At 33.8% G+C, this 14,726-nt stretch overlaps 2 protein-coding genes across 2 annotated transcripts; one reads left to right on the top strand and one right to left on the bottom strand.

Annotated features, from left to right (window-relative positions):
* The first annotated feature begins 305 nt into the window (after positions 1 to 305).
* LOC131016891 (early nodulin-like protein 18) lies at positions 306 to 6,137 on the top strand. The gene is made up of 2 exons (XM_057945682.1): positions 306 to 685; positions 5,484 to 6,137. Exons 1-2 carry the CDS (start codon positions 499 to 501, stop codon positions 5,978 to 5,980), a joined length of 684 nt encoding a protein of 227 aa, XP_057801665.1. The 5' UTR covers positions 306 to 498; the 3' UTR covers positions 5,981 to 6,137.
* A 987-nt stretch (positions 6,138 to 7,124) lies between these two features.
* On the bottom strand, positions 7,125 to 11,434 carry LOC131005194 (B3 domain-containing protein Os03g0120900-like). Its single transcript, XM_057932031.1, is given in 3 exon segments — positions 7,125 to 7,405; positions 7,407 to 7,672; positions 11,385 to 11,434. Coding segments are annotated over 3 exon segments (597 nt in total).
* Between the last annotated feature and the right edge of the window lie 3,292 nt (positions 11,435 to 14,726).

Here is a 14,726-nt window from a genome sequence, read left to right as displayed (position 1 = left end):
TATATTTCCGGCCAAATCCATGCTGAGGTGGACCTCCGTAAAGCTTAGGTGGCATGTCGTGCCGGGTAATGAAACATTGTCTTCTCAAATCTATTGCAATAAATTGAAACGTAGCTAAAATAAATTGGCCGGAAATGAATGGATTTGGCCGTAAATATACGCGGGACGGACATTGCAATAAATTGAAACGTAGCTAAAATTTTTGCTACAATTAAAAAGTTTGTCAAAAAACCAAATTTTGAAAAAGTGTAAGGTATTTTGATGCAATTAACCCTTAAATTAACTGTCCAATAGTATTTTATGAATTTTAAAGTAAATTAGTTATGGCGTCCTGCTCTGTACAGTATTATATACCACATAAACATCCATCTAAATTAAAGGCTAAGTTTACACACACTACATTATATGAGAGAGAGAGAGAGAGGAATTGCATTAATTTGACTTTTTAGAGAGGAAGGAATATATATTGAAGGAGGCTGTGAAAGAAAATAGGCAGTAATGAGAATGGGAAAGAAGCGTGGTTTGATCTTCTTCTTTCTCATCATCTCTCTCTCTCTCTACGTTGATGCCTACAAAAACTACACCGTCGGCGATTCCCTCGGCTGGTACGACATCCTCGAAAACTCCAAAATCGACTACCACAAATGGACTGCTGGCAAGAACTTCTCCCTCGGCGACTTCCTCAGTACGTCTCTCTCTCTCTCTCTTCATGCTTCTCTTTTCTGCTGCAAAACCTTTCCTCTCTTCATCACATCATATACTTTATAACGACAATTCATATTTTCATTTTTATTTACAAAATTAAATAGTGTCCCACTCTGCTACTCACTTACTATCAGCTAATTAATTTGTACAATTCCGAAAGTGAAAATTTGGCAAGGATATTTTGTGGTGATGATTATTATTGCCACATTTGAGATAAACAGTGTGTAAGTGAAGTAATGTATGTTAAGCTTTTTTCTAGTAACTAATTCCGGCTGCAAAGTTTATTACGATTTAGGGTAAGTAATTAGCGTTTATGTTGTAATCATTGGGCGATTAATATTAGTACTCCCTCCGTCCCAGGAATCTTGACACGTTTTCCTTTTTGGGCCGTCCCACGAGTCTTGACACGTTTCCTTTTTGGGTAATAATTATTACTCCCTCCGTCCCGCTATTCATGGCACGTATTCCATTTCGGGTTGTCCCACCGATAATGGCTCGTTTCTATTTTAGGAAATAATAAGGGATAGTTAATCTTAATTAAAATACTAATTAAATGGCTAATAAAACCTACTTTAATTAAAAACAAAACACTATCACTCTAACTCTCTCTCTCTCTCTCTTTCTCACAGCTGCTACACCCTCGCCGCCTCTCATTCTCCACAACGACGGCGCGGCGACTCCGCCTCCGCCCACCGCCTCCGCGTCCACCCACCCTTCTCCGCCGTCTCCTGCTCTACTGGCCTTCTCGGCCCTTTCCTCTCCTGCCTTCCTTCCCTCTTCCCCCCTCTCCTCAATCACGATTTGCTTCCTTCTTCACCCCCTCTCCGCGATTTGAGTCCTTACTTCCCGTTGCTGGTTGCGCCACTGGTTCCGCCTCAAAAAATTATGGATTTGAGACAGAGCAGGGGGAGTTGCTTCCCTCGTCCTCCCATCTCCGCGATTTGAGACCTAGGGATTTGAGGCGGTTGTAGTTGAAGAATTTCTTGAATTTAGGGGAAATAATTAGGGCCCTTTTTGAATTAATTTCTTGGATTTCTTGAATTTTCGCCACTGGTTCTTTGTTGGTTGTTCATAGGATTGTGTGTAGGGGTGGAGGAAGACGGCGCCAGCGCCGGCCTCGCAGGTCTCAGAAACTACCGCGCGATTCCCTCCACCTCCACCATAGTGCCACCGTGCACCCCCTTTGAGATTTCATTTTTCATATTTGAGTTTCATTTTGCAAATTTTCAGATTTTCAAGCGTGTTTGTTGAGTTTCATATTTGAGTTTCAATTTCATTTTACAGATTTGAGTTTCATTTTTCAGATTTGAGTTCCATTTTTCAGAATTTTAGAATTTTAGGAATTTCAGTTTCATTTTAGAATTTTAGTTTTTCAGAATTTCAGATTTTCATTTTCATTGGAATCGTCTGAAATCTGAATCATACCCCAGATCCATCTGTGTCTTTTTTCCTTTGTTGCCTGAGTCGCCTTGCTGTTTCTGCACAAGGTCAGGAGAGATGAGATGAGAACACTAACATCAACATCGGATTTGAGTTTCATTTCTCAAATTACTAATAAAAAAACAACCTAATTGAGTTTCTCAAATTTGAGTTTCATTTGTGCACAAGGTCAGTTTCATTTCTCAAATTTGAGTTTTTTGTATATTTGCGATTTTTAGGAAATGATAAATTTAAGTGCAGGTTATTAAAAATTAAATTGATGAATAAAGAAAAAAAATATTTTTATATTGATAAAATAGGAATAATTAACAATCCCTTAATCACAAACTTAAACATATGGATCACACTCCTTATTCACCTAATTTGCTTCTCCTTAATCTCCGTGCCGAAAAGCAACGTGCCATGAATAGCGGGACGGAGGGAGTACATTTTTTCTCCTACTTTATCACATTTATTATATTCTCTCTCCTACTTTATCACTTTTATTACCTTATCTCTCATACTTTATTAATTTTATACTTTATTAATTACACACTTAAAACACTAATTTACAATTTCTTAATTCCCGTGCCGAATCCAAACGTGTCAAGACTCGCGGGACGAAGGGAGTACTGTATTCTTCCATAAAGTGGGTAATCATGTCAAAAATTGAGAGAGAGAGAGGGCAGGTAAGATGTAATGTCCAAAAAAGATATGATCTGACAGCTGTATGTATGAATGGGATGGTTGGATATTTAGAGTGAGAGATGCATTATGGCATCAGCTGTTGAGTCACTTTTCGGTAAAGAGCATATCATGTGGATTCATGAGGCCTGTCTTGCATATCAGGCAACTATTCATTAACTACATATACATATTTACTACTCCATATAACAATAAAAGAGGAAAACAAATTTATATAATATTCCTCCGTCTCATTATAAATATTTTTTTTATATAAATAATTAAAAACTTAAATTTATTAATTAGTGAGTCCATTCACCACGCTCTCTTTATACCTATTTTTAAAATAATATTTAGATAATCTCCACCAACTCACTTTATCTACTAATTTACATATTTATTAATTTATGTGCCCTAAAGTAATGGGACCGATGGAGTACTCAAGAGTGTTTACATTCAAATTTTCTCTCTTCTCAATTTTCTCATCAAATTTTCCATTTTAAAAAAAAAATCGTTAATTTTGATTCATGAAAAAATATTTAATATAAATGTTAATTAAAGACTACGAGAATATTTTTAATTTGGTGTGAAAATTATAAAAAAGAAATTTGAAATGAATAACTTATGATCGTTTAAAGTGTCAAAATTAATTTTTGTTATCTCTATCATCTATCCATAATGTTGAATATCATACTATCTTCTTTATTTTATTTTTGTTTATTGGTGAAAAAATAAGTAGCTGTCATTTTCTTTACTTTAAAAAAGTTTACATCATTGTTAAATTACAATTATTTTAAATTCAAATATTTTAAAATTATCGTAGTTTTTAATGCAATTAAAGAGAGAGAAATTTGTATTAATTTTAATATGAATTTATAGATAAAAAATTGGTTATACACCTAAAATTATAATTTAAAATAATTATATAGATTTATTTAATTATGTGTACGATTTATTTATTTATATAAACATATTTGTTGTTATGTTTGTATTTTTCCTGCTTTTTAATTATTTTTGAGCTATTTAAATATAAACTTTTAATAATAATATAATTTGAGTTTTTAAAAGTCAAAATTTTTAAAATTAAATGACAGCTATTAATTTTGTTATATTGATGGTTTAGTGTTATTTGCTCAAAATGAGATTGATTAAATTATTTGTTTTACAATCTATAAATTCCATATTATTACACGTATTCAATTATTAGTACACAATACTCATTAAATTTAATATTATACTCATTAAATTGATAATATTATTATTATACACTATTTTATTAAATGCTAATATTTAAATTAATATTATATTTTTTGTTACCAATTAATCTAACTCATAAATAATAATATTTTAATATTTTTATATAATTTAAAATTTTAAAAATAAATAAATATATTGTGGCTTGTTCATTGCACGGAAGAGCGTATTAATTATGACTAAAAGAAAGTCAAAATAATGTTATTCATCGTTCAAATTTTAATTATCTTGGAGTTTGAGGTGGATATATGTAATCTTGGAGCTTTTATATGCTAACTTTAGAGTCTTATATCTTTTCAAAAAAAATTGCAATTATACCAGCCTCAGCCAAAAATAATTACTCTTATGAACAAAAAATTGCAATTATTATTTTGCTTTCAAGGGTTTAGGTTTTCGTTTTTCATTTATAAAATCTTATTTTAATATGAACAAAAATTATGGGTAGAGCTGCAAGCCCGAATTTTTCGGGCCTTATTAGCTAGTCCAGAAATTTTGAGGTCTGAAATTGTGTGGCCCAATTAAAAATTGGGCCGGTCTGTTTGGTTACATCGGATTACTTTATCAGCTCTACAAGACTACAACAAAAAAGAAAACATAAAAACTATTTCAATATATATTTATATTTCAAAAGAGCGAGATTTAAAAAAAAAAACAGAATACATATAACACATTAATATTCACATACGTTTAATTTTTGTTGTATTATGTTAGCATTAGGATGTATATTAGGTATAAATGAATATATTCGTGATTTATCATTTTATTTTTTATTATAACAAAAATATTTATTAAGTTTTATATATTACTCATTTAAAAATTTACCCTCCATAAAAATGCTTTTGGTTCGGTCACTGGCCGCAACACAGTGCAGAACAATTGATCAAAGAGCTTATCAATTAGCTAGGATCATAACTCATTGTAAAATTAAAATTACAGTAATGTAACACTCTTATTTTATACTCTCTCCGTTCCATAATAAGTGCATGTTTTTTTTCGGTACGAGAATTTAGGTGGAAATGATTAAAGAGTAAAAAGATAAAAAGTGATGGAACCTACTTTGCTCTTTTAGAATATACACTTGTTATGGGACAAGCTCAAAAAGGAAATGTAAACCCTTGTTATGAGACGGAGAGAGTATCAACTAGAATTATAATTCATTGTAAGATGAAAATTATAGATAATGTAATATAACACTCTTACTTTTATATCGATATGTGTACAATACCTGAATTGATATTCAATCTAAAACTCCATATGTAGGCACTTATTATGGGACGGAGGGAGTATCAACTAGGATTATAATTCATTGTAAGATTAGAATCATAGATCATGTGATATAACACCCTTACTTTTATATCGATATGTATACAACACCAAAATTGATATTCAATCTAAAACTCCATATCTTCGCAAATTTGCAGTTTTCAACACGGACAACAACCACACGGTGATCCAGACTTACAACTTCACAACGTACAAGCTCTGCGACTACAACAATGCCCTTGACAACGACACCATTGAGTGGTCAGCGGCGGACCCTTCTGCCACTACACCGCAGTCGGTTTCTGTGGCAGTGCCGCTTACAAAAGTGGGGATGACATATTTTTTCTCGAGCGACTACGATGGGGAACAATGCCTCAACGGGCAGCGCTTCCAAATCAATGTGACGTATGGCCAAGGGCTGCCCCCGAGCCTAAGGCCCGATGATGGCTCCCCAGGACCGGTCAGCCCGGAATCTGGCGACGACGAGTCAGTTCCGGACACCTTGGTTCCCTCCAATTTTGATAATCCTAAGGATACTACCGATGATCAAGATGAGACATCCAATTCTATTCCATTATCGGCCTTTTCTAAGTTGATTGGGATTCAATTACATGGATTGCTTATTGTGCTAGGGTTTTTTATTTTATATTGTTGATTTTTACTATTTTTTTAATTATTGGTTTGTGTAATTTATTCTACTTTTTAGGGGGGTTTTGGTATAAGGTGTGTATTTTAGAGGTGATCGTATAACTGAGATTTGTTATTTACTTATTACATGTTGGAATAAAATGATATACTTTTACATTATAAAAGTAATAATATGTGTCACTTTTTTAACTTGCTTTTTTCCTTATTGTGAATGACAAAAATAAAAGGTCATCGAAATATGTCTGAACAATCGTTTATTGATACTGAATAATGTGTCTCAATCAAATTGCAATATTATTGGTGCAATATATTGTCTATTCATCTTTATTTCCTTTAGAAAAATAGCAAATACCTATTCTTCGATAAAGTGTGGGACCATTGAGAAATCAAAGGGAGAGGGTTTTTATTGTAAGGAATGTTTGAAACTTTATAGCATAATCTATTATATGGATAGCTCAAAACGACATAAATGAGTCTAGAATTACACCATTTAAGTTTGAATGTGGAAAGTCCAACATCAAGATCAATGAAGCCTCAATATTTGCGGTGCAACTAAAGTAAACTTTCTTCATTTTCAAAATCTAATGTCGAATTAGGAGATTAAGCTAAAGATACAAAATTTGCTTTCGAAATTTCTTCATCCAATTGCTTAATCGTCGTCCGAGTAATTTCAATTAAATTCATACCATCGTCAAATTTAACTGGAATTATGCTGAGAATTTTCAGATATGTTTTTGTATAACTTAATGAATGATCGTCCTTAATTGGGCAGATAGCATCAATATAAAACAACATTGTGGAAATTGGATTTGGACCGAATGAGCCTCGATACTCCTTTAAACTATTTTATCTTCTATAAATAATCTTATACATATTATCAATAAATAAATATAAAAAAGGGAAAATTGCACCTAAATACACAAACTTTGCCAAAAATTCAAATTTAACACAAACTTAGGATTTTACATTTTAATACACCAATTTAAGAAGTTGTTCAATTTTGACACAATTTTGAATTCCGGCGACCAGATATTGACGTGGAAGCCGGAATCGCCACGTCACACACACACACACACACTCCACCCTCTCTCTCTCTCACACCCCAATCTCTCTCTCTCTCTCTCTCCACAATTTTGAATTCCGGCACCGACTCAAAAACCATCTGCTCTCTTTGCCCCTGCGCCGCCGCCTCCTCCTCTCAGATACACTATGGACCCCGGGGGGCAAGGGTTTCCATTCACCACGCTGCCGTAGGCGTAGGGCCCGTACCCCGTGGGCGGGTAGTGGTGGTGGTGGTAGTGGTGGTGAAGGAGATGCGAGTAGTTGCGCGGCGGCGGCGGCGGGGGGATGAAGAGGGGGCTCCAGGGGTGGTGGAGGGAGGAGCTGCGCTGGTGGAAGGAGAAGTGGTGGGAGGGGGGCAGGTCGGGGGCGGCGGCGCCAGTCGATGAAGAGGTGGTCCTTGGCGAGCTCGCCGACGCCGCGCTGGAAGGAGACGATGTCGCCGGCGTCGAGCTTCTTCTCCTTGACGAAGCGGGACCAACCCTTGGTCATCACGTAGCTCTGGCTGTTGTTCCAGTAGGAGTAGCGAAACCGCCATGGCTTCCCGTTCCGGTCCTCAAAATTCAGCAGCAAACCCTTCTCGTTTGTGGACGAGTCCAGTGGGAAGAGAGAGAGAGAGATTGGGGTGTGAGAGAGAGAGGGTGGAGTGTGTGTGTGTGTGTGACGTGGCGATTCCGGCTGCCACGTCAATATCCGGTCGCCGGAATTCAAAATTGTGTCAAAATTGAACAACTTCTTAAATTGGTGTATTAAAATGTAAAATCCTAAGTTTGCGTTAAATTTGGATTTTTGGCAAAGTTTGTGTATTTAGGTGCAATTTTCCCTATAAAAAATGATGAATTGGAGGTGTCCTTGGTAGAAGCGAGACTAAAATGGGTCTCTCTTTCTTCTAGATTCTACAAATGAGATTGAGACGGAGGCACTTGTTTTCTTTTTATTGACTACTAGCGGATAACCCGTCGAAATTCGACGGGACTTGAAATAATAATTTATATTATATATATTATTTTTAAATTAATTCAACTTGATATAATAGAGTTTACATCATATTAATCTCAACTATATTCGTCAATTAAATGTTAACTTTTTGCTAGAATAATAAAAATACCCTTTAATATAAGTTTTTGTTTGATGAAGTTTTAAAAAATATCGATGATTTGAAGATTTTAGAAAATTCAAAAGAAAAAATATGCAAAATTCATGGAGGATATGATGAAGGGATTGATCTGCCACATTTGTTGTCAATTTTATATAGACAATATTTATTTTGTACAGTTTTTCTATATTGACAAATAAGAATTAATTTAAGATTTCATCTGTCATCTAAGCATCATCTCATCTTAACTTTGTAAGACCAGATCATCATCAAGAACTCGAAAGACAATATCTGACTTTTGAACATCAAACTTTTGAGTATTATCTCGTATGGACCAAGGATTCTACAAATGAGATTGAGATTGAGGCACTTGTCTTCTTTTTATTGACTATTTGGATCTTTGGTAGTTGGAAGTGATGCGTATGTGATGCATTATTTGTCTCTTGGGTAGTTAGAAGTGTTATTTTAATAATACTTTATTGTGTATTCGGGGATTTTTCTTTTTAAATATTCAACAATAAATTAATATTTAACAATATATATATATACACACACGCGCGCGCCACAAGAAAAATGCTAATAGACATAGGTTTTTAATCGGTGTAATAGCCTATAAATCAGTGGTGTCATAGATGGTGGTGTTATAAGGGTCCCAAAAAATATGCCAATAGACACCAGTTTAAAACCGGTGTCATAGATATATATAACACTGATTTTTAACCGGCGTTAATTAGCATCGTTTTTAATTGATATCGTAGGTATCTACGACACCACTTAAAAAATAAGCTAATAGACACCGGTTAAAATAAAATCGGTGTCGTAGGTTATTTGAGAAATAAAAAAAATACTTTTAAATTTATTTTTAAATTTACAAAAGCTATCTTTTAGTAAAATAAAATCTAATTAATAACAAAAAAATAAATAAACAACAAATATAAAATTCCACAATCAATTATAATCAACATTCATTACAAATTTACAATCATCTAGAATATCTTACACCAAGTTTCAATTATGAATCTAACAAGTTTTTCAAAATCTAATAACAAAGTTACAAAATCAAACTAGTTATAATTCTTTGAAGTAACAATGTTCTTCAAATTGTCCTCAACCAGAATCTGCAAACTAAAATCTAAACATTAGATGAATATTGGAAAAATAGGGGATATAAGTCATCCTAATGCTGTAAAGTCATTTTCAAATGAGAGAAAAATAAAGATATAGCAAAAAAAGATAGCTCGAGGATACCAAAAAATACATCTGCAATTTTACCAGAGATCATAAATATACAAATCAAACTATCAGTGGAAAAGAAAGATCAAATTTAGTTTCTTAAACTAGAAAATATGCAGAAGCATGGAAAGAAGCATTTGGAATATCAGTACGAATGTAGTTATCGGCCTACGAACCTGAAATGGGAAAGTATGAATATATTACTCTGCCAAAGCATGAAGCATGGAGGTGTATAATCTATTTATTCCAAAATCAAGGATAAAGCAGTTTTTAGTAGTTTAAGCCATGGCCCTACGTAAAAATTCAGGCAGAAACATTTAACAAATTGAGATACTTACAAGTGTCAATGCACATAAGGCATACCTAATAGTGTTGTGATTTCTATAGCTTGATATATGCTCAAACTATTCTTTCAATGTAGTTTCTATGAGAGGGATCTAGTCGCATATAATTCAAAGAAAGATATGTAGCTTGGCGGTAGGATGTGCTGCCACCAACTTCATAATTCCGGATGCTCCAACTTTGATTTTAAATGGGTGGATAAACCATAACCAATGAATATTTTGGATTTGAGTGACTAATTGATTAAAAACAACTAATGTTTAGGTAATGTGAAGTACCTTATCCATAATTTTACACAGAAGTGTAACACCAATTGGCCACATTTTCTCTAACTGGAAGGTGCTTATTGTTGGGTCCCCTGAGGGTTGAAAGGACAGGTGTATGGGGGGATACACCTGTAGGCTATTTTTGAATCAATGTTACTTAAAACAAACATCTTTGTACTGAAAGACAGTTTTACTGATTTGAAAGTGCGAGCTTCAGTTGACAAGAGGTGGCGACTGATACTGAAACAGAGGTTCAGTAGGTGACTTCAGTTAATCGAGCTGGTCAATTAACTTCAGTCCAATTAAGGCTTCAGTATTAAGTAAAACAGAGTAGAGTTACTTATTTAACTGACTATCGAAAGATTGATCAGTTAAACATATAACTCTAGCAGCGGAATATTAAACTTTAGTGAAATAGCCTTGAAAGATTTTCTTCACAGAGAATCCCTTAGTTACTCTTTTCAGTTAGTCAGTATTATAGAAACAGAGATATGTGCAAATACTGAATATAAAAGCAAGTAAGAACACAAAGGATTTTTACGTAGTTCGAAAAACAACGTTCCTATATCCACGGCCAGAAAATGATATGACAATCGCTCGTTTGTGCTTTCGGGTGCACAGCAAACCTGAACAACTGAAACAACCATTCCAGCACCAACACACTGGGTTAGATTTCTCTTTCTCCTCTTAGTGCGATAACACACACTAAGAACTCTAAGTCAGAACACTGGTCTAAACTCGCTCCAACATCAAACACTTAACTCTAAACGAAGAGGGGTTTGAACTTATCTTCCAACTAAGATTACTTGAGAACTGGCTCTCGCGTAATCAAATTCTAGGCTTAGGATGTGTATGAGATATATGCCTAGAAGGTTAAGAGAGTTTTGGTGATCAGATATTCTGATGACTTGAACTTTGATGACTCTCTTCTTCGATTCAATCTTTTGTGAATGGTTGAGCTTGAGTAGCAATTTCTGCAGAGCTTTGGCTATGCAATTGAATCGGTGAAGATTTGCGGTTGATCCTCGGTGCTATTTATAGGTGGAGTTCCGAATAGTTCCGTTGGAGAGAAGGTCCTCGGTGCTATTTATCGGTGTCTTTTCAGTGGTGTCTATTAGCATTTTTCTTGTAGTGATATATATAATCTTATGTTCTAAATCTAAAGTCATCTAAATAACACACTCACATTAATTTTTAGATATATAAACTCAATTATTCTCAATTATAGTGTAATATTGAAGTAATATTTATTTAATATTTTCATGAAACATTTGAAAAATACAAATAATATCACATACAATAATTAAATATTATAGGAACTTCCCTACCTTCAACTCGTGAATATATACATACATATATATATATATACTATATATATATTGAGGGGCGACTCAATTCTCTGCTGACATGCAAACGGGGAAACGTTGTCGGGAAGATAAAGAATCTCGAGTCTGATAAGAGGCATTGTGGTTGTGAAAGAAGATGAGTCTGACAGAGACAGGTGGAAATAACAATAGAGAAGTTATTCTAGCAGAAATAATCATGGAGGTGCTGAGCTGGTTGCCCATCAAGCCCCTGGCACGGGCTCAACTGGTGTGCAAACAATGGCGAGCACTAATAAAAGACCACAAATTCATGGAAGAGCACATGAACCGTAGCCCAATAGTTCACAACTGGTTCAATGTTACCTCCACTCATTCAGAACTAGCACCAGACTATATTTCCATGTCTTACCTCCATGGCTGCGACGGCTTGGTACTCATCAAGAATAACACCTCTCACAGTTACATGTTATGGAATCCAGCCACCGCCCTCGTTCTTGATCTGCCCGCTCCGCACAAAGGCAACTATGGATTCGCCTTGTCTTTCATGCCACTCATTAGAAACTACAAAATAGTGTCACTTTTAAAGGATTCCGGTAAACGCGGATGCAACCTTCTCACCCCCGACGGCTCTATAGCGTGGAGGCCACTTCCATTTCTCGATTTGGTGAATGAGAGTGAAGAAGTGGTGGTTCCAGCATGAGCTGCTGTCCACTACGTCGTGCTCGCCAAAACGGGGAATGGGGAGATAGTAAGTCTTGATGTGGAAACCGAGGTTCTCACACTGAATCGTCTGCCCAGAGGTGTATTTTCTCCTAAGGAAAGTGCTCGGGCGATTGACTGGGATGGGAAACTTGCCTTTGTTGCTGTAGTTGGACAGGATCTGCAGCTGATGGTGTTGCAGGATTACAAGAAGAAGAGATGGTGCAGAGACAAGGAAATGATTCCGTTGCCTTTGAAAGATAAAGCTTTTAAAAGAAATATTGTTGTTGCCTTGTTTAAGAAAGAAGGTAAGATATGGTTTTGGTTGGAAAATGAGAAGGTATTTGAGTACACAATCGAAACGGGGAAGACAAGTGATGTGCAGCAGTCCAAAGGGTTTTCTCCTTTGCATAAACTGTACAGCTTCAAGCCGAGCTTGGTTACTTTTGAAGGTATGCGAGCAGATGATGAATTCGATATTTATCGGCCTCATAATCTCAAGCTGGATTAATCTTTACTCATATAAATTAATTTTACTTGTTTGATTATGCTTTTCAATTTTAATCAAAAGAAAACTCGGGGTTTTATTAGTCTAGCTTATTGGTTTTATCATTCCTTATTTTTGTTCAGACAACATTTTCTTTGGTATAAGCTATTTTCGGCAACATTTCATGTTTGATTTTCCTTCTTTTTTTTTGAGATAAATATTTTCATAGTTCAATATATGGAGATGTTCAAATAAGAACTACTCCCTCCGTCCACCAAAGATATGCCACTTTACTTTCGGCACGGGTTTTAATAAAATGTGAGTAAAGTTGGTAGTGGAGTAAGGGTCCCAAATGTGAGTGGAGTTGTATGGACCCTACTACTAAAAATGGATGTGGCATATTTTTTGTGGACGGACGAAAAAAGAAATTGTGGCATATATTTGGTGGACGGAGGGAGTAATAAATATTGTGAGGATGGAGAACCAATCGAGGTCGTTCATATTACAAAACGATGGCCAAGATTTAAGCCAAATTGAGATCTTCAATTCCGTTTCCATTTAAGTAAAAGGGTTTGTTTGTAAAATAACATATTTTAATAACTAATTCTATGCTAATAATAAGGAACATAATCTTTTTAACAATGTTAGATTATTTTAATAGTTTTTTCTTTTAGTGAATGTCGGCTTCACACATTTGTCTTACTTTTCATCTGCACAATTCACACCCTTGACTGTCTCAATACTGATACATATTATTCAATGTGCACAATACAACAATCAATCAAGGAGAAGTAATTAATATTATACATGATCGGTTGTGGTAATTTTTTGTTTTTCTTTTCAATTCAACTGGTGATACAACAGTCAATCAAGGAGAACCAATATAGATTTTAATGGTTTGTAATTTCTGAACGTTTTTCTAGTATAATTCATATTGTTTGTTGTATATTTTTTTATGTTCTTTTTAAATGTATTTCATTACAGTTTCCAATTTATACATCGTGTTGCGTGTATTATATTTTTGCACCTGAAATCAAATTTGATGCAAGCTCAGCTTAAAAAATTGCATTTGAACCTAATTTTAATGTGGCGATATTATAGGTATATATTATATACTATTATGCACCCGAAATCAAATTTGATGCAAGCTCAGCTTAATAATATTATAAATATTTATTAAATAGTTTATTTACATTTATCTGTATGACTAACAAATATAAGTATTTAAATGATCAAAAATTCACTAATACTTAAATTGGGGCAATATGAAAAATTATAACAAAAAATATTTCATATAATCTTAAGTAGGCGAAAATAAGAACAAACAAAAAAATAAAAACAAATAATTATTTTTAAAAATAGTAAGATGATTTTGGCGGAAAAATATAACTTACTATTTATGTAAGTGGTTGAGCTTTTATATAGATATATATAGATTAGAACGGTGAATTTTGAATTCCTTACTTTTATAATGAAACGATAATATGCGTCAATTTTCTATTTTGCTTGCTTTTATAATGATGATGATTATAATATAGGTGATCACTTATCAGTCTTCAATTTGATCACTATAGCTTCTTATTTAAAAAATAATTATAATTATACTATTTTACCCTTATAACCCCCATTTAAAATTTATAATAAATTATAAGTTATAAAAATGATTTTTTTTTAAATAAGTACCCCCTCCGTCCATGAAATAAACTCTCATATGGGGTTCGGTATGGAAACTACGAAAAGCTGATAAATGTACTGTGAGTGGAATAAAGATTAGTGCTAATGACTTTTGATTACTTTTGTTAATCCCATTTAGAAAAAGGTATTGAAACTATTGATTCTTTTTTATCTCATTTAATTAAAGTGAAATGCAGGCATTTTTATTTTTCTTTTATTGTTTTTCTTCTTTTTTTATTTCGTTCTTTTTTATTGAAATTACTAAATAAAGTGTAAATCTTGCAATAAAAAATGGCATCACCAAAACTGTAAGATAACAATAAATGGCATAAATGCCAATTCTTTATCTGAAAAAAAAATGATATGGGTGGCAGAAAAGTGGCGGCAGATTCTTCAAGTGCTAAAAGTCAATTTATAAACTTATTTAATCCAAAATTTTGGAGGGAATACTTTTACCTCTCACCTAACCTTAAAAACAACAATAAATAGGATCATTAACTTCACCATTTACTCAAATTCTTCAAGTGATAATTATAGTTATTAAATAATTTTAAACTATTTGATAATGAAAA

Source organism: Salvia miltiorrhiza, chromosome 1 (genome assembly GCF_028751815.1).
Source record: "Salvia miltiorrhiza cultivar Shanhuang (shh) chromosome 1, IMPLAD_Smil_shh, whole genome shotgun sequence".
Taxonomy (NCBI): domain Eukaryota; kingdom Viridiplantae; phylum Streptophyta; class Magnoliopsida; order Lamiales; family Lamiaceae; genus Salvia; species Salvia miltiorrhiza.
Note: the sequence above shows the minus strand (reverse complement) of the source record. Positions and strands in the feature narration are given on the sequence as shown.